The 21,469-nt window shown below is 41.9% G+C and overlaps 1 protein-coding gene and 1 long non-coding RNA gene across 2 annotated transcripts in view; one reads left to right on the top strand and one right to left on the bottom strand.

Annotated features, from left to right (window-relative positions):
- Positions 1-21,469, bottom strand: part of syt11a (synaptotagmin XIa) — a 50,002-nt gene that overhangs the window by 2,415 nt on the left and 26,118 nt on the right. The window contains exon 3 of the mRNA NM_213460.2: positions 265-385. Within this exon, the coding sequence (NP_998625.2) occupies positions 265-385 (121 nt within the window). The remainder of the gene's footprint in view (positions 1-264; positions 386-21,469) is intronic.
- The window catches only part of LOC141379086 (uncharacterized), a 31,407-nt gene continuing 15,988 nt past the window's right edge, over positions 6,051-21,469 (top strand). Inside the window, exon 1 of the long non-coding RNA XR_012395065.1 lies at positions 6,051-6,170. This is a non-coding gene — a long non-coding RNA (uncharacterized lncRNA). The remainder of the gene's footprint in view (positions 6,171-21,469) is intronic.

Below are 21,469 nucleotides of genomic sequence, written 5' to 3'. Positions count from 1 at the left end.
CATTTTAAGTAAGTAGTTTAAACAAGCAAAACAATATATGTTTTTTGAGTGTTCAACAAAATATCCTATATATTGCAAAGCGTCTTTGGTGTATTAAAGTGCTTTTCATATAAAACAAACCGGTTGTTGTGAGAAATATTCACAAACATATTATTTGTGGAACCCAAATTGTTCCTTACAGGGCATTGGAAGCAAAAATCCCCTTTTGGAACTTTTATTTTAATTAACAGTATATTTTTTTGTGAATGAGTGCTGTGTACTTACTGCCTGACAGGCCAGTGATGTCCATGGTTGGAAGGTGTTTGGCCTTTAGGACAACCACATTAAGCCTGTGAGTAACAGGATGATAGGACAGAGAGACCAGCAACTCCCCACGGCTTTCACACTGTGAAGAAACAGAAGACAAATTAAACATATAAACTTACAGAAAAACACACAAAAATAGTCTGTCAGAGGAGTGGGATCATGAATCATGCATCATGATTGTTTTTATTTCTCAGATTACCAATAAAATTAAACTATGCCCATCATGTAGAGTTGAATTCAAGACAGCTCATACAAGTCTTAGCCCAGACCGAGACCATGTTTATTAAGGCCATGTTTATTGTTGGTATTAAGATGCATCTTCATCAGTCTGTTCCTATGTGGACAATGTTAAATACAAGTGTAAAGGTGAAATGTAATCCATCACAAAATAAAGAGGAAAGGGTCTCAAGGGACTCTGAACACAAGTGGTCACAGAAAACAGATGGAAATCGATTGAAAAGGTTTGATTTTGTCAGATTGAAAATGATCATAAACTATTATTACAATCGTTTCTTGTCAAAATGAATAATTCAATTCCAAAAGTATCCAAGGAGTGAAAAGTGATCAAGGCAATCCTAAGCCTAAAACACTGAAGTGAAACCATTTATTTAGTAAAGCCAAGTTACTCTTTTTCCATTAAGGCAGTTGGATTGCTGGTTTGAAGTCAGAGCCTAGTTCCAAATCAGTTCTTTGTCTTTCAACATCCGAAGCAAGACTAGAAGAACACAAAAACGACTGCATGATGAACTACTGGTGCCTAGTGTCAGTCATCTTGACAGGCACCTTCTGTTACTTAGCAAACTCAGCGTCCTTCAACACTTGAGAATCCAACATGTCCCATGTGATAAACCTCTTGACTACCTGAACGATTTCACCTACTTCATTTCCTGGCCTGAAAATGGGCAGTACAGGAGGAGAAGCATTACTCCATTTTCATCCTGCTCACACGGGACATTAAATTGCCACTTATTCTCCAGATGGACAAGTTTGAGGGAGAACTGCGTTGGTAAGCCATCTGCACACCTGCCACTTCTCCCTGGGCAATTGTGATCATATGGTCATGTGGATAAGCAAGGAGGATTATTCAAAGGCAACTGTCTATAAGAGAAGAGGACAAAAGGAATACTGACGTTCAAGTCTTACTTCAACTCCCACAGGACATTCATCCTAACCCTGTTTCAGTAAAGCCTATCTTGCAGCCAGTCACATATGAGTTAAGCACTGAAGGTGAAATATAGGGTAACATTATAGCAATATTTAATTTTCAAAGGGCTTTTAACCATGTGATTACACAGGCATGTAATGCAACCAAGTGCTAAGATTAAGATTGACCAGAATGTAATGACACATTATAGGAAACTACAAATAAACAGAATGAATGTTCAATTGTTTTGTACACTTCATGCAACCAACTCGCTAAGACAACAAAATCTACGATGGCCAAGTGAGCTTCACGTGCTGCAATTTAAGAAAACACGTGCAATTACAAAAAAAGCACCAGCAAATTAAGAAAAGATCTTCATCCGTTTGATCTTCAAATCCTCACGACGCATACACATTTTAAAAGTCACACTGCATTTTGCCACAATGTAAACAAATTAATAAAACGCGCTGCATTTTCTCACATCACTCAAAAAAAACAAAAAACAACAGAAATGTTTCAAGCCAAGGTGACCCAAAAACATGGTGGATGCAGCTGTGCCATCACTATTGCTCAGTAAAGTTGTAGGTGATCTTTGAAAGGTAAGTTTTTTTGTTTGTTTATTTTAATATCCTGATTCCCTAGTCTTTAGTATTTATTAGCCTTGGGGGCCGATCACACCGAATGCACAATTATTTTCCAAAAATGCGAGGCGCACCACACTGACTTTTTTGTTGACAAGAAAAAAAGAAGTGCGGTGCGCTTTTTCATGTCGCGAGGCAACGACTGAATCAGCTAGGTATTTTGCTGTTGTGTTGCTGTTGATATTATTAGAATTTTAAGATTTGTGAAATCATACAGCTCTGGATAACTCAAAACAGCAACCACATGTCTCTCTTCCATCTTTAAAAATCTCTGTAGTCATCTTGAAAACACAAACACTGCTGTCACCTCAACGAAAACCCTGCCTCTGCTTTCATTTGATTCAAGAATGAAAAAGACACGACTGACGTAACGTGCCTTTGCTGCTCAGAGTTGACTTTTTTCAACTGCGAGCGCATGGCACACAAGGGCAAAAATGCTAGGCACAGCAAGCGGTTAAAACGCGAGGCATGCAGCGCACATAAGCAGCACGCAAAATGCTCACAGCCATTAGTTAATCATTCAAAAAAGGCACCTCTCAACGCAAAAAGCGCATTCGGTGTGATCGGCTCCTTAATGACCATAATCTAAATAGAGAAAATGCAGGCCATATTCGTAAAATGTTTGCGTTTCAAGAAAATACAATTTTATTATTGTTTGCATTGTGAGAAAATGCAGCACTTTTTAAAAAAATATTTTTGCGTTGTGATGATGTGCAGCACGTGTGCTTCTCAATTTGCTGACGTTTTCTTAAATTGGAGCATGTTAAACTCGCTTCCCATCACAAAAAGCAGCTTTTCTAACCTATTTTCTAGCCTGAAGCTTGATGTTTTTCCTCATTCTTTTTGTCTTAGAGTACAGATATCTAAACAAATAAATCAAAATCAACAACATTTTACAGTACAGGAGAAGATTTTATGTCTAGTTTATGAAAAATTTAAAGCCAGTTAATGTTTTGAAAAGGAATATAAATCTGTTGAAAAATAGACTTAATATATTACGTAAGTTATTTCAAGTAAATGTATCTTGATTATAAAATACAGAAATATTAACAAAATTTTACAAAGATTTCTGTAAGGGTGTTCACATACTACAAACATATGTTTTCATGTTTAAATGTAGTTTTATTAAATATTTTCTATACTTTCAACTTTTTTAAATGTAAATTTAAATAATATACTTAAAATAAAAAGTGTATATTTATATAATTTTTATATTTAATTTTTATACTTTATACTTTTCTGTCATAGAAATATTTTTCCACATCATTATCACTTGCTTCTGTAGCTTACACACATCAACTTTGCCCTTCCCTTTTCCTGTTTGTTTCTCTCTCGCCATTTCTGTGTTTTTCTCTTCTCTTTTTTGAGACTTAAGATTCCAGTCCAGCTACTGGTTATCACCATGGCAACTTGCATTAGGAGGCATCCTGGAGCTAAACATGGACTTAAAACAGCCTACATCTTGATGTAAAATGTCTGGAGGTGTTTATGATTTTCTGTTTAGCTCTACAAGAAGACAGGTCTCCGTTCCTATTAAATACTTCTTGATTTGTCTATTTGGACCATAGTTGGAGCAAGTGAATTCTTTTAAAGATTCCCACAATAGCGCTACAGCATAGTTTGATGTTTCACTAGTATGTCATCATATTTGTTGAGCTTCGGTGATAATCCAGTTTATCCATGCAAAAAATGCAAATGACTGAATTTAATTCATAAATAAATTAGCTTTTGAAAAGCCTTGTATATTGTTTCTGTATAAATTATGACTTTGAAACTTTAGGATTTGTTGTACATCTTTTATTAGAAAGGGATTATGATTTAGAGATTGTATATTTATGTGTCTATACTGAAGTACAAAAATGTAAATGAATACATTCATACAGATGCCTATGAATATAAATGAGATCAACCTGCCTTCAGCTAAACCTCATTAACAAAGACGGCAAAAAAAATCTTTCTCAGCATTAAAAATGTGATTTACTTTAGAAGAAGCATGACATTTGATAAGTCTTGTGTTCTGAAAATAAATAATAAAATATTTTTTTAATTTTGATAACCCCATTGGCAAACATTATTTCTTTTTTGAAGTCACTTATGTCACTGTGCTCCTCAAGCATGTCATGAAATTTTTGAAAAATTCTTTAACACAGATTTGTCTTTAAGCTCAAATGACAGAGTGTTAGGTGAATTTGCTTATACAGTAATTTTATTCACAAAACCAAAGGCTGAAACAAAATACACAGGACCCGAGACCTTTACAATACACAGGTTCACAATATAATCAGTAACTATGGAAACTAACTAGAAGAAAGAATGTAAAGCAAAGGAAACAAGACCAGAATACAGAAAAATGCAACCCAGGCTCATTCTGAAAACATACCTCTGTATAAATTTCTGGAGGCTGCGAAATACATCCCAGGAGGTACATATTTTTTGCAGTTTTTGTTTTTGCAAATCCACGAGAGTAAGTTGTGTACGCTTTTTGAACGTGGCGTTCATTTTAGAGCACAAATTTCTCTTGTGAGTGCCGTTTGCGCCTGCTGTTCTCGCATAAATCCATCAGAGGCTGCTGTTGACTGACTAACTGACTAACTGATCGGCCAATCGACTGACCCCTCCTCCTTCCCTAAACCTAACCAATTTTATCGATTGACCTGCCCACCCACTTACTTCCCTAAACCCAACCAACAATTTTCAAAAGCAATTTAGAAAGAGAAAAGCCCTTTTTACCACGTTTTCAAATTTTACCACATTCTCATCGTTATTTACTTGTTTATTTTATTTCTTGGATTCTGTTTTTGTCTTACCTGATTTTTGGAACCATTCACTGGACTTAAACCCTGTTGTCGTGGTCAACTTCTCTTTGCATCTCAAGTCCGCCAACATACATGACGAACTAACGAGACAAACTGGTTACATCGGGAAAGTCGTCCACACAGAGGTAAGCGATCAGCTAGCAAGCGCGAAAAAGGAATGGTGTCATACCACCCCATAGGGTTCGTTTAAAAAACGAAATACAGCCGTACGTACCTATGGCTACATAATTTGCAGTCTCCAGAAACGTATCAAGGCTACGTTTTCAGAATGAACCTATGTTGGAAAAATGGTGATGCTAGCTACAACAGTTTTTAACTACTTAAAAATATGTGCCTCAGCCAACATTTTTGTAAAGCATAAAATAAACACACAACTTAATACACATTGCTAGTGCAACGCAGTACTAGGTTAGTTACTGAAAAAGTTTGAAACATTAAAAGTTTCGCAAAGTCCTTTAAAATGAGCATTTTTGTTCAACGTGGGACAATTTGAAGTGAAACATGAAGACAGGGCTGGACATAGAGAAGCTCCTCCCTTTTTAAAATGTGACACTTAGGAGCATTTGATTGGTCAGAAGATTCAGTATGAGGTGACATCATAAAATCCTTGACCTATTTAGGCAGAAGTGATAAACTGCAAGCTTTGGATGTTTATATCTTCTAAATGTGTAATCTGTGACTGTTTTGGAGTAAACTAACTTATTAACTAATGACTAATGAGCTAATGTAGCTATATACATTTCTAGAGAATGCCAAAAATGTCCCAGGATGTTTTTTTTCCACCAGAGGCCACTGTGTATGCTATTTGAGATCTCAAATTTCCCTCACGAGTGCCATTTTGCCTTCTTTTTTCAAGTAAGTCCACCAGAGGCCGCTGTCAACTGATTGACTGATGACTGACCCACCCTCCTCCTTTCCTAAACCCAACCAATAGTGTTTTTAAAAGCACCAATTGACCTGACTACCAACTTCCCTAAACCCAACCGGCACTTTTAAAAAGCAATCCAGTAAAAGAAAAGTCCTCACCTGATGTTTGCCATGTTTTCAAATTTTACCACATTTTCACCCTGTTATTTACTTGTTAATTAATTTTTTTGGGTTCAGATTTTTTCTTATCCACTTTCTGAAACTGTTCTTCACTAGACTTGAACCTCATCATCATGGTCAACTCCTTTCTGTGTCTGAAGTTTGCCAACGTACATGGCAAGCTATTGGACTGGTAGCAACGGGAAAGCTGTCCATATGGAGCTAAGCAGTCAGCTGGTAAGCATGAAAATGAATGGCATCATACAGTCTCGTGGCGTTTGTTTTAAAGATAAAATGCAGCCATATGCAACTCTGGCTACATAATTTGCGATCTCCAGAAATACATATGACTACGTTTTCAGAATGAGCCTGTGTTGCAACATTCAGTCCATATAAATAGTTTGCAATCACTTATCTTAAAAAGTTTTGGAAATCCAATAAATCTTTTTTTCAGTGTAGTTACCCTTAAGAATGACATAATGATATTTACATCTAAAAAAAACTTTCATTTGATTTCAATGGGACTTTTTGAAACCACTTTTTTTACTGTCTGTAGTGTTTATTTCAACTGAAAACTGGTGCAAATTTAATGTATTGGTACATTTAGGAGATTTGGAAACAATGTCGGTAGAGTTACGTTTTTCCTTGATAAAGAACACAAGACAGAAATACTGAGGACGAAAACCTCATTTTTTTCAGTAGACTATATTTACACGTTCACTCTTTGCATGAACATATTCTTCAAGACAAGCTATAAATGAGTTTAATGAGTATGACTGCTGCAGTACCTCTCTGTCTCTCTTCATAATCGCACATATCTTGCTTTTTCCCTCTCCCATCTGTTTCCTAAGCCTTTTCTCCTTCTTTCTTTCCCATAATCCTCTCTCTCTCTCTCTCTCTCTCTCTCTCTCTCTCTCTGGTTGAATCGATTGTCCACCACTCCCAGCCAACACCCTAATGCTCCTGTCTCATGGAGGCATATAGCCACTGATTCAATTTAAGATACCCTCTTAACACAAGAGTATGAAGCAGACAGGAAGTTTTCTGATTTGAACAAGCTTACTCTGCATTTTCGGTGATTTACAAAGCCGTACGCGAACCCAAATACTTATTTGCCTCAGAGCACTAAAGGTTTCCTGCTGCCAGAGAGAATGAGATTACGAACATCGGTTACAATGCTATTGTTCCTGTTTTAATGGAAATACAAGAGCATATTAGACTATGATTACTTGTTATGCAACAACCTTTAACAGCATTGGCTTGTGCTTTAGAGAAAATGAGTGCAAAGCCTCAGGCTTCACTCCCTGTATTTTACATAAGATTATATGAAACAATTAAGTGTCATAAGATTATATGAAACAATTTACTCTATGGCAGGTTAAGAGAGCACAGTGATAACATAGGATAATGCTGCTATTAGGACGACTTCATTATTTTCAAAATGTATACCTTTAAAAGCTAACAGTATTTGTCATCTAAAAAGAAAGATTAGGAAATATCCTTTGAGTATAAGATTTTTTAAAAACAAATAAAGAAAAGAAAAATAGCACATTATTTATAATTATCAATATTTGGCCCCAACAAAACTGTAGTAAAAAGTATCAGTATCGTAACAAATTAATTGTCTATCCCTATCATATATTCATTCATTTTCCTTCGCCTTAGTCCCTTATTTATCTGGGGTCACTACAGCAGAATGAACCTGCCAATTAATCCAGCATATGTTTTACTAAGCGGATGCCCTTCCAGCCACAAACCATCACTGAGAAACACCCGTACTGTAAATAATGAGCTAATGGTTAATTAAACCAGACAAAAGAAAATCGGCACACTGCCACTTTAAACCAGACAACCAGAAGTTTTGACCCACTTACATAGTTACACACTAATTTACAATATTATTTAAAACTATGCGTTGATAAAGAAGTAATACATGACACATTTAATTAAAATCATATTACTTCATCTATTAATCTTTATTTTAAACTATTAAAGAATCAGATAGGCTATTTAGTTGCTGATGTGATGATGCTGAATATCTTCATTAGTCAAGCATGAATTAAAGAAATTAAGTCCATAATATTTTGCTGACCCCAAACTCTGAAATTTATGTTAAAAACTACACACTCACATTACTGACCAATCACAAGTGGTTGCAGAACACACGTCTCATCAATAACAGGCATCAGTACCAGGTGTGAACATCCCATAAGGGACAAGAGAGAAACAGAGAAAATATTGATAGTTTTCATGAACTGAATAACCAAAGAGATGCTGGTTGTTCTGTGTGCGGTATCACCACTAATGACATGAGAGTAAACACTAGATTCCAGATGCTTGTACTGATGGATGCCTCTCCTGCAGTATGTGGCCTTTATGGCTACACTTTCTGCCTGCAATGATGCTGCTTTAATGGGCTGTGGATCAATAGATGCTCTCACTAACCATAAAGCCCTGCCCATGTGTGTGCGCATGTGTGGAACCATACAAAACTCAGCTACATATTATAATATCTAGAGCAGGGGTGCCCAAACTTTTTCCTATGAAGATCCAAAAACCAAACTTGATTGATGCTAGTGGGCCGAAGACAAATATAAGAGGGGTAATTTACGATGGGTAATTTCCTAATTTATTTAATAATGTTCTCTCCTCTCAGATGGTATGGTGGGCCAAATCAAAGGTTACATTTTGCCAAATTTGCCCCACGGGGCCTACTTTTTGGTCATCTCTGCTCTAGAGAATGATTTCAGAAGAAAATATAAATGATTTTTGTCCTTTGCCACAATGCTGATATAGTCTGTGCTGTGTCTGAAATCGCCCCCTATAAACCTTCATTCATTGTTCCCTACATTAGTCCACTAATATAGTCCATTTGAAGGAGTGAATGAAAATGAGTAAGTGAATTTGAGCATTGATGTCATTGTATTTGCGTTTTGCTGGTTGTTTAAATCCATCACACAGAATACAATACAATTTTCTCAGACCTGTGAGAGTTAATTAACACTTAATTAGTGATCAAACAAAGCACTTTGGTTTCTGTCATGTATTCAAATGTTGCTGTAAATAAATAATAGCTTATATAAAAATGTACATCAATTGGACTCCTCTGTGGATGCCTTTTTGTGGTCAGATGCAGAAATTCATTTGGTGTGCAAACTCTTACAGTGCATCGTGGGTATTTTCTAGCTGTTGAGTGTACATGGGTTGTGCATTCATTGTTGTAGTGCATTGTGGGATTGATTGAGTGTATTTCAAAATGTTTGCATGACTATATAGACCAAGTACAATAATATAATAAGGAAATATCTGTTTGCAACATCAAACGGCGAAACAAGCAGTTTTTAATGTCTAAAAATGAATGGAACTGAATGAGACCGGAAGTCTCAAGCCAAAAAGATTCAAATGGTTGCGCCCGCTCGTGGACAATGAATAAGGTAAATTAAGTTTCAAATTATTCTTCGCCTATAAACAGGTACGGTCATTTGAAATTTGGCTTGAGACTTCTGGTCTCATTATCTTTCATTCATTTTAGACGTTAAAAAAGCTTGTAATGCTGCTAGATGCTGTAAACGTTCGAGGTTACAGAAGTAACCCTTCGTTCCCCGAGGAGGGGAACGGAAGTGCCATGAATGGGAGGATTCGGATCAGAAGCCGCTTATCTGGAGAGTATTGAACGGGCCAATGAATGAAATTAATTGGCAGCGTAAGCTTGCGCAGGTGTGCGACATCTGCAATTATCTCAGCATATAAGCACACCTGAAGCCAGCAGACGCCATCCTTTTAAGCTGAAGAGACTTTGAAACAGCTAAGGGACAGTCATTATGGCGACGGAATATGGCACTTCCGTTCCCCTCCTCGGGGAACGAAGGGTTACTTCTGTAACCTCGAACGTTCCCCTTCGGTTGGGGAACTTCAGTGCCATGAATGGGAGAATATGGAAAGCGCCATAATGACTGCACCTTACCAACACCCCCGATGAGGAGATAGTCAAGCAAGCGTGACGCACCCACATCATGGGGGGCGCGGTCCTCCAACGTGTCCCTGGCCCTAATTTATCCTACTTCAACAGAAGTTTTACGGATTTAGATATATTTTTTGGGAAGTCGTGAGCATCTAGATAATTCTAGGAAATACGACAGTACGTTGGGAAGCGTGCAATCCCGATAGGGAGGACGCTGCGGAGGCCATCCGTTACCCAAGGGGGGGGGAGATGGCAGAATTTACCTATGGACTAGCCCTAAAAAGGGGGAGTACGCATAGCAAAGAGTGGTTAGCGGAGAGGGAAGACACGGGTCCGCCCAGGGGGGGGACTTAAACGTGGCGGAATAAGCATATGGGATCGCCTAGTGGGGATCACGCATAGCAGGCACCTATACCCAAAACGCGGGCTGACCAGCGGGCAGACCTACAACGTAGTGGGCCAGCAAGTGACTCCTCCGCTGAGTCAGTGCTGGGGGCCACGGAGGAATCTGCAGGGCTCACCTGACGGGGAACTTTACTGACAGATAAAAAAGGCGCACGTACCTCCGTGTTAGGGAGAATGGCGCAGCAAGCGTGTTTCAACACCCTACCGAGTTGTCTCCTCAATCACCAAAGGGTTACCTAATACCCTTGAGGAAACCAGCTCCACTCGCAGATTGTAAAACCTTGCAAATGTGTTGGGTGTCGCCCAGCCCGCAGCTCTACAGATGTCTGTTAGAGAGGCGCCGCGTGCACGCGCCCAAGAGGATGCAACGCTCCGAGTGGAGTGTGCACGTACTCCCGGGGGACACGGCTGACCTCGACTCGAATAAGCGAGTGAAATGGCATCCACAATCCAGTGGGATAATCTTTGTTTCGATACGGCACTTCCCTGCTGCCGACCGCCATAACAGACAAAGAGCTGCTCAGATGATCTAAAATTCTGAGTACGGTCCACATAAATGCGCAGAGCGCGAACTGGACAAAGTAAAGAAAGGGCTGGGTCTGCCTCCTCCGGGGGCAGCGCTTGCAGGTTCACTACCTGATCTCTAAAGGGGGTGGTAGGAACCTTGGGCACATAACCGGGGCGGGGTCTCAGGATAACGTGAGAGTAATCCGGCCCGAATTCCAGGCACGAGTCACTGACCGAAAATGCCTCCAGGTCCCCGACCCTCTTGATGGAGGCCAACGCAACCAGCAGAGCTGTCTTCAGGGACAGAAATCTTAGAGATACTGATTCGAGTGGCTCAAAGGGATCGGATCGCAGACTCGTGAGAACGAGGGCGAGATCCCAAGAGGGCATGAGAGGGGGGCGAGATGGATTAATTCGCCTAGCACCCCTAAGGAACTGGATGACCAGGTTATGCTTTCCCACGGTGCCGCCAGCTACCGCGCTATGATAAGCGGAGATGGCGGCCACGTAAACCTTGAGAGTGGAGGGCGACAGCCTGCTGTCCAACTTCTCTTGAAGGAAAGAGAGCACAACACTAATCTGGCAATTTCGGGGGTCTTCTCTGCGAGAGACGCACCATTCAGTGAATAGACTCCACTTCAGGGCGTAGGCGCGCCTCGTGGAGGGGGCTCTAGCCTGAGTGATGGAATTAACCACCGCAGTCGGTAGGTTACCTAAGTCTTCCTCGCGTCTAGGGACCACACGTGGAGGTTCCAAAGATCGGGGCGAGGGTGCCAGATGGTGCCCTGTCCCTGAGAGAGTAGGTCCTCTCTCAAAGGGATCCGCCAGGGGAGGGCCGTCGCGAGGAGTGAGAGCTCTGATATCCAGGTCCGGTTGGGCCAAAGGGGCGCAACTAGCAGAACCTGTTCCTCGTCCTCCCTGACCTTGCACAGAAACTGCGCGAGCAGGCTCACTGGGGGAAACGCATACTTGCGCATGCCCCGAGGCCAGCTGTGGGCCAGTGCATCCGTGCCGAGAGAGCCCTCGGTCTGGGAAAAAAACAACTGGCAGTGAGCGTTCTCGGGGGAAGCAAACAGATCGATCTGGGCCTCCCCGAATCGCGCCCATATCAGCTGAACAGACTCGGGGTGGAGTCTCCATTCTCCAGGGCGTAACAGCTGTCGTGAGAGCGCATCGGCTGCACGATTGAGCGTGCCTGGGACGTGAATGGCGCGCAGCGATTTCAGCCGCGGGTGACTCCAGAGGAGCAGACGGCGGGCGAGCTGAGACATGCGGCGAGAGCGCATACCCCCCATGCGGTTGATATACGCCGCCGCCGCCGTACTGTCCGTCCTGACCAGCACGTGTTGCCGCTCCAGCACCGGTAAAAAGCGGTGGAGAGCGAGGAACACTGCCAACAGCTCTAGGCGATTGATATGCCAATGCAGCTGGGCACCCTTCCAGAGGCCCGCAGCCGCATGCCCGCGACACATGGCCCCCCAACCCGTGTTGGAAGCGTCTGTTGAAACAACAACATGGCTGGACGCCTGTCCTAGAGGCACACCGGCCTGTAGGAACGAGGGGTCGTTCCAAGGGCTGAGGGCGCGGCGACACAGCGCAGTAACCGAGACCCGGTGTGTGCCCGCGTGCCATGCGCGTCTGGGGACCCGATCGTGAAGCCAGTGCTGAAGTGGTCTCATATGGAGCAACCCGAGCGGCGTGACGGCGGCTGCGGATGCCATATGCCCCAGGAGCCTCTGAAAGAACTTCAGTGGGACCACTAGTTTGCTGTCGAGCTCCCTCAGACAGTTCAGCAACAGGCGAGCGCGTTCCTCGGAGAGGTGCGCTACCATGGTGATCGAGTCCAGCTCCATCCCGAGAAAAGAAATCCTCTGCACGGGGGCGAGTTTGCTCTTTTCTCGGTTGACCTGAAGCCCCAGTAGGCGGAGATGCCGAAGCACCTCGTCCCTGTGCATAATCAATTGCTCCCGCGAGTGGGCTAAAATCAGCCAGTCGTCGAGATAACTGAGTATGCGAATGCCCGCGAGCCGAAGGGGCGCTAGGGCACCCTCCGCGAGTTTGGTGAAGACCCGCGGAGACAGAGAGAGCCCGAAGGGGAGGACCTTGTACTGCCACGCTCGACCCTCGAACGCAAACCGCAGAAATTGGCGGTGGCGTGGAAGAATGGAGACATGGAAATACGCGTCCTTCAGGTCTATGGCTGCAAACCAATCCCGAGGACGAACGCATTGGAGAATGCGCCTCTGCGTGAGCATTCTGAACGGCAGCTTGTGCAGACAGCGGTTCAAAACGCGCAGATCTAGGATTGGCCGTGACCCACCGCTCTTTTTGGGTACAATGAAGTATGGGCTGTAAAACCCACTCTCCATCTCGGCTGGAGGAACCGGCTCGATTGCACCCTTTGCCAGGAGGGCAGCAATCTCCTCTCGCAAGACAGGGGCGGACAGGGGGTTGACCCTGGAGAAATACACGCCCGTAAACTTGGGGGGCCGTTTCGCGAACTGAATCGCGTAACCGAGTCTGATTGTGCGTATGAGCCACCGCGAGTGGCTGGCCCGCGCTAACCAGGCAGGCAGAGCCCTCGCTAATGGAGTCATCGCTACAATCTCTGACGTACCAGCGGTGGGGCAGCGCGGAGTGGGTGTGCTGATCCGGGAAGCACGAGGGTCCCGCGGAAAAGCTGGAGGAGAGCGATTCGCTCTGGCTCCGCACCCTGACTCCGGAGAGGGGGCTGGAGGGCTGAGGGAAGGGAGACCGTCCCCCCAGCGCTCGTGAGCCACTGGCGAAGCACGTAGAGTCTGCGAGCCGGAAGGCAGCGCGTCCCGGACTGGCAGAACTCGTGCAGTCACATCCGGGGAAGGGAAAAAGTGCTCTTTTACTGATGTTTTGGTGGCACTGAAAAGTACCGTTGTTATCGGGGCCCCGCCCTCCAGCGGGGAAAGAGCAAGTTTCCTCTTCTCCGGATGGCCTGTCTCAGGGACGCTTCGCGGTCCGTTTACCGGACTTAACGGCGCCCTGGGCAGGAGGGGCTGCCTGCTTTCGAGGTGAACGCCGCGCCCCTCGGCGAGGAACAGCGGAGGTGGATGGCTCGGTGGGCGGAGCGGGCTTACGGCCACGCCGATAGATGACATTGCCCATCGCATCCGACTGCTCTTTCACCGCCTTGAATTCCTGGGTGAATTCACCGACGGTGTCGCCGAACAGGCCAGCCTGGGATATGGGCGAGTCAAGAAAGCGAACTTTGTCAACGTCGCGCATATCGGCCAGGTTTAGCCAGAGGTGGCGTTCCTGAACCACAAGTGTGGACATCGTCCTCCCCAGCGCACACGCGGCGGACTTAGTAGTCCGAAGAGCATAGTCGGTCGCGGTGCGCAGCTCATGTAATAAGCTTGGGTTGGACCCGCCCTCGTGCAGCTCGGCCAGCGCCTGCGCTTGGTAGCGCTGGTAGGTGGCCATCGCGTGCAAAGCAGAAGCAGCCTGGCCCGCAGCCTTATAAGCTCTGGCTCCGAGGGAGGCAGACAACCTACAGGCTTTGGACGGGAGGCGGGGCAAACCCCGCCACGTAGAGGCGCCGCGCGGACAAAGATTGACCGCGATAGCGCGCTCCACTGACGGGATCGCCTCATATCCCCTGGCAGCTCCGCCGTCAAGGGCGGTGAGGGCGGAGGCACTCGCAGCACAGGCAGAGAAAGGTGCCCTCCAGGACTGCGTGAGCCTACTGTGCACTTCCGGGAAGAAGGGGACGAGAGGCTTCGAAGGCTTCGCCTTCTGGTCCTCTACGTAGCACCCATCTAGTCGGTCCGGCCGCGGAGCTGGGGGATAAACCATCTCCAACCCCACGGCCGAAGCAGCCCGGGAAAGCACGGCTAACATGTCCGCTTCAGGATCCGATTTGACAGCGCTCACCTGCCCGGAGGGGGCGAGCGGGTCCGGATCTTCGTCGGACAGTGAAAGCCCACCCTCCGATGCCGCGGAGGACATCTGATCTCCGGTGTCAGCGAGTGTGAGAGCTACCATCTGGTTAGACGGATCACTCTCACCACCCGAAGCTTGGATGGAGCGCCGTGAGGAGCGAGAGGTCCGCGAGCCCGTGGGCGGCGGATTAGCTCCCGCTGAAACCCTCAGATCTGCCCGAGCGCCCGCTGCTTTTTTAGAACAGGAGGCAACTGGGGTGGCTCGCTCTCTTGCGAAAGTTAGCCGCGATCTTAGCTGTGCAACGGTCATGGCATCGCAATGACGACATGAACCGCCCGCGAGCACCGCATTAACATGCTGGACCCCCAAACATGCAATGCAGTGATCGTGTCCATCATCCGGAGACAGGAAACCCCCGCATCCAGAAACGCACAGTCGGAGCGCCATCCTGAAAAGGACGTGCTGCACGACTGTGTTGCTCTTTTAGGAAAGTTGCAACTATACGCACCGCTCTTGGAGGACCGGACCCAAAGAACCGCAGGCAAGGGAGTAACCCAGCTCGACCGTCTGCCACCGCGAAGACCCACTCTGGACCGGGAGACACACTCGTTCGCTCTGAAGTGCTGATCAGCAAGAGGAACCCTCATCGACTCACTCAGAAAGGATCTGAAGCGAAAAGGATGGCGTCTGCTGGCTTCAGGTGTGCTTATATGCTGAGATAATTGCAGATGTCGCACACCTGCGCAAGCTTACGCTGCCAATTAATTTCATTCATTGGCCCGTTCAATACTCTCCAGATAAGCGGCTTCTGATCCGAATCCTCCCATTCATGGCACTGAAGTTCCCCAAACGAAGGGGAACTGATATTTCCTTATTATATAAAACTGCTTTGTATAGGCATGCAGACCCAAAGTTTGACAACTTTCTGCCGTTTATTATTCTCTGCCATTTCTCCCATATAGGCAACTGAATCAGAAAGTTTAAAACAATCGCAAAAATGAGCACACTACTGCATTGAAAAATAAGGGCAATATAAGGGGTGATTTCGGATACAGCCCTGGATTGTTTAGGTGCCATGCTACAGGGTTGCAAATGTATTTTGAAAGGTTTCTGTGTGGTTTCAAATTCCCCCAACCCTTTTTGATACCTTTGATATGGCTCAGTCTCAGTCTTTGTGAAAAGCGAACGTGTTGTTACATTATTCTTAAATTATATTCAATATGCATTGCTTTTCACCTATGCTTTCAATCTTAAAAGTCTATTTTTGAAAACTTATATATAAAAACTTATATATAACAGCATTGCCTACATACACCGAAGATTAAATGTGTTCATTAACATACTAAAGAAATATAAAATACTTTACTGCAATTTTAACTGTAGTGTGTTTATATTAGATTTAAAGAAAAATGTGAAATGTACTAAAACTTTATAACACGTCTGTACTTTTATACATTTAAATACATAGCAAATTTCAATAGAAATGCCATGTCAGAACTGTTTATTCGGCACTTCCCTTTAACCACATTTCAAAGACAGTACTCGTTGTGTAGTTAATAGGCATGGGCCGGTATAAGACTCTGACGGTATGATAATCTTGGATAAAAGTATCATGGTGTCACAGTATCACGGTATTGTGAATACTGCTCTAAAATACGTTTTTTTTTTTCAAATGTCTGGTTAAAAAGCTACTTTTTTCCTCTGTTGAACACAATATATTTTATTATAAGAAACATTTTGAATATTTTGGAACAGTAAAGAATAATTAAAATAAATCATTGACTTCTGCTGTCTTTATTAATTTCAAAAACACACATTTTTATTTATAGATGTCTTTCATTTCTTTGGATATAAAGTAAGTCACTACACTGTTCAGGTCTAAAGCATGCTTTTACGTTGGTTTATAAGTAACTTGTTTATCAGATGTTTGCTCAATCATGGGTAAACCAGTAGCTTTTGATGTGGAGATACTGTTGCCCTAAAATACTAAATAAAATAGTTGAAAAAAACCATGTTAAAAAAAACCTTGTAGTAAAAAATTGTAGTGGATTTAAAACCTTGACTTTTTGTGTAATAATGTACTTTGGTCAAAAAATTCTTTGGTCAGAAAAGCACTTTCAAGTTTAGCTAAATGCATTTAAATTAAATGTAAACTGCAATACATTTTCAATTACAAAGAATCGATTTTATTCCGGTTTATCCCAGTATTTTAACCTGAGTTCAGGTAACAACATTCCTGCTCTATAGGCCTTATAATGCACCCGACGCAATTTGACGCCTGACACAATGCAAGTGTTTTTGCCTAGATTGCTATTTGTGCGCTAATGAGTGTGCTGGTCTGAAAAGGATGTGTATTAAGGCACATTGTTATTTTGCTATTTTGGGGCAACTGAAATAACCACACAGTTTCGTTTTTTTGTCATTTAATGATTGCATGAGTGATAGGCAGGTCCAAAATGGGGTACATGGTACACATAAATGGAGTAAACATAGTACTCAAATTGTTACACATTGCTTGGTTACTTTAAGCTTGCACACAACCAGATTCATTAAAATAGCAAATAATAGATGTGAAAGCGCACTTGGGCAAGAGATCCTTAAAATAGATCCCTCTGTGTTTGTTTCTTTTTTTATTTTTGTACACTTGTGCCATTAAACTGCTGCATAAATGGAATTTCACATTGTAGCCATGCAATATATCTTTAAACAAGCATGACTGTGATTTAGCATGGGCATAATCCCACTCAAGAGTCATATATCCATAATGAACCATGTGATATTGCTATTTTTAAGTATATTATTTCTATATTAAGTACTCTTGTTTTAATAGTATGCTTATCTCTTTTTCAATAATAAAGCTACACAATTTGAGTAGTCATTCCATAACATTGCAAGATATGTGAAGTTGAGCAATATTAAAAGTTTGCTTGTCTGAACTTGAAAGACTCTCAACTGCAAAAGCAGATGAAAAGGTCTTGAAAATCGCAAGTCGAATGCTGATATATTCTCTAAAATGTCATGAAAGGTTATAAATGCCAACATAATAAAATCTGCACCTCTGTGACTCCGTCTCAAGAAAAGCTGTAGAATAACAGCTTCACTGAACTGGAACCGATGGCAGTGCCGTCATCCTGAAAACTGCTTGTATCAATCACAAGAACGCTTAACCTCGGGCAAAGAGCTCAAAATGTTTTATTTTGCCTTATTTCCTACACGAGAAGGAAGGCTTTCTCCCACAATGACTCCTGCTAACCGTAAAACATCTTGGGAGATCCATAAAGGTTTGAGCGGCCATCTCATGGGAAAGATTAAGTTTAACGATTGCTGTGTCGTATAACAGGCGAGGAATATAATTTCCCTCACAGGGAAGGCAGCACCCAGCACTGATGTTTTCATGTTTCTGAATAATGTAAGTATGCTTTTATAAAGATTAGAGGCATCTAGGGTCATGTACGCACTGCAGCTGAATTGGGTTGTCAACAACTGAATTATCTTTAAACATTGGACTAGCAATTATTTACCAAAAGTCTACAGGGTGTGTATGAAGCCCAAATGAACTTAATAATCATCATTAAAGCATTTGTGGCTGTCTTCTGTATCAAAATCACTCAGAAACAGCCATGAATTATTCTTGTTGTTGGAGAATAAAGCAAAGAAACTAATATAAATTGCTTTAATTTGACAGCTACACAAAATAGTTTGCTCTTTCATTAACCTTGATCACCAAACTTGTTTAAGCCAAGCACAAACATGACCGAAAACATGTATAACAACAGGACATGGCAACACCTAAAAGAGGTGATGGAGGATCTGTGGTTTAGTTCAAATTGATTTCATATTAACTGGCTCAAAAACAAAAGATACAACTCCACAAATAATTTTAAAATGGATCCTGTTCTAACAAGTGCTGGAGAAATTAAAGACATAATATTGGTAACCACACTCATATTCTGTGGTCATGTCCTGAATTAAGTAACTATTGGAAAGAGGTATTTAATGCCCTTAAGGAAATCTTCCATTATAAATTTTCTGAAGAACCCACACTTGCTCTGCTACAGTAGGTGTATGCCCTATGGGCTTCGATGGAAGATCAAAAATGTACTTATTACTAATCTTACTTGCTGCAGTTTTGACGTGCATCACATGCAGATGGCAAAATTCTGAACCTCCATCATATAATGCTTGGATTCAAAAATTGTGGGAGCTATGTCAATTGAAACAAATAACATATGCATTACGACTTGCCTGTCATGCCTTTAATCTTATTTTATCCCTTTTTTTATTACAATTATTATTATTATTACTTTTAAATTTTTTTTAACTATTGTCATTCTTTTCTCTCACTTATATGTCGTAAGGATGTAAACATGCAAAAACACTGTATTGTACTACATGCAATGTTCTATTCTCTAATAAAAATAAGTAATAATAATAAATAAAATAAAAATAACAAAGGATACCAAAAGCTAGATACCAAAATGGTCAGAATGTATGGAGAGATTCACTTTTGGACCTTTTAAGTAATTGTAAATAGTATGTGTGTCTTTTTAATGTTTATTAAAATTTTTATTTTATATTTTATTGGACTGTAAATAGACTTTAAAAAAAAAAAAATAAAAAAAAAAATAAAAAATATTTATATATATATATATATATTTATATATATATATATATATATATATATATATATATATTACATCTCATCTCTACACTGTAAAAAGAGCTTATTTAATTTACTTTTAATAAATGACACAATGACTTTACATAAGTGTGTAAACCCAATGTAACTTGGAGCTAGAGATCTGCGCGGGACTAAATTTTGAATCCCGCTCCCGCCCGCACCCGCCAGGTTTTAGCCGGAACCCGGCCGCTCCCGCTTATATTAAGCACTTGATGTCCCGCTGCCCGACCCGCCCCGTTTTCTATCCGCCGCGCCCGATCCCGCTAAAGAGCGGGGGTAGAACAAAACCGAAAATCACCCAGTTATACAGTCCAGACAGCCTATAACAAGCTGTCTGTATAAACACACACACGCACAGCACCAAGCACACACACACAGACAAAGCTTTCTTTTTCATTCGCGCGCGCGCGCCCTCTAACACACACTCATAAGCACCAAGCACAAACACAGGCAAAGCTCGATCTCTCATTCGCGCGCTCACACACACACACACACACCTCTCATTCGCGCGTGCGCATACATACACACTGCAACAAACAAGCTAAACACAGCATCGCACTATTTCATTTACACACATACATACGGGTGCTCACTTGGGAGTCGCCCGCGGGACAGCCGCGGGAATGCAGACCTCTACTTGGATGCTTTTTAACTGCTGTTTTCTCAATCCTGTCATTTCTATTGTGTTTCCTTTGTAATAGAGAGATAAGTGCAACATATATTCATCTAAACATAGTGGGAGGTGTCAGGATGTTTGCTAACAGTATGTCACTGCTCATGCATTTCCAATTCATTTTTCTAGTGATATGAAATATGTTGGTAATCATACGATATGGATCATAGGAAAACAAATTATCAGTGAATAAATTATGGTTTATTTCCGCTGGTTGATCATTTTCAGATGTATGTTGCTGGCCATGGTGTTTTTGATTCATGCCTTTAACATGACATGACATGCTGATTGCAGCAGAAGTGCATCTTAGGGGAGTTTATGCTAGAGTAAACAAGATGCACTGTAAAAAAAACATAGCTGCAATATTTAAATAAAATAATATATTTTTATTTTAATGAAAAAGGAAATATAGGTGATAGCACTCTCCACATGTCTTAATTTGATTTGCGATTACAACGATTATGACTTTAAAGGTGCTGTATGTAAGTTTTTGACTCTTTTAAAGCATAAAAATACCATAATATGTTTGCAGATATTTAAGAAACATGCTAAGTGAACATACTTGTTTATCTGAAAAACAATGCTGAAGTCAGATATTCTGCTTTGAAAATGTGTTTTCCGTGCGAGAACGCTGTCCTTGTTTTGGTCATTTTAACCTGCCCAATGCCAGTTTAGCCAATTATATTTCAGCACCCCAGGTTGCCTTGGTGGAAAACCGCATTTATTCAGAAAGGCTCTGAAAGCATGCGCTTGTGACCAAAATGCGACCTCTGGTGGACAGTAGCAGACTCTGAAATGAGACGCAGATTTCCACATAAGGTTATTAACAAGCAAATGATATAAATATTACAAATGTAAACATTAAGTGGGAAGGTTAAATTGTAAGCATGTGTCCTAACAACACGCTTCAAGATGAGATACGCAGTGATAAGCAATTTGGCTGTTTGCACCAGACGAAACATGACAGAAATTTAAATACAGCCATTTAAGCACAGAATATGCACTTACTCATGAAATGGTAAGGTTTTTACTCTGTTAAATACATATTAAATTTCTTTAACATCATTAAATGTAGATGCTGAATCACTGATATGTGTTGGTGTGCATTATTTCACAGTTCTAAAGTTCAATTTCAAACGGTTTATTTTATTTTCAAGATCAGAGGTGAACTGTCTGCTGCTGCTTTCAGTAGTATGACAATAAATGTAATGAAAAATGGCAATCAAACTCACATTGTTAGTATTTAACACAGAATAAAGCACATGAGGTTTACCTGAGCTGATCATGGTCAAAATTTTCTGTTGTTCAGCTTCAAGAAATAGAAGCTGTTTCTAATATATCAATTTGAAGTGTTGGTTAGGATAAAAACTCATTTTAATATAGAAAATATTCCT

Source organism: Danio rerio, chromosome 19 (genome assembly GCF_049306965.1).
Source record: "Danio rerio strain Tuebingen ecotype United States chromosome 19, GRCz12tu, whole genome shotgun sequence".
NCBI lineage: Eukaryota > Metazoa > Chordata > Actinopteri > Cypriniformes > Danionidae > Danio > Danio rerio.
Note: the sequence above shows the minus strand (reverse complement) of the source record. Positions and strands in the feature narration are given on the sequence as shown.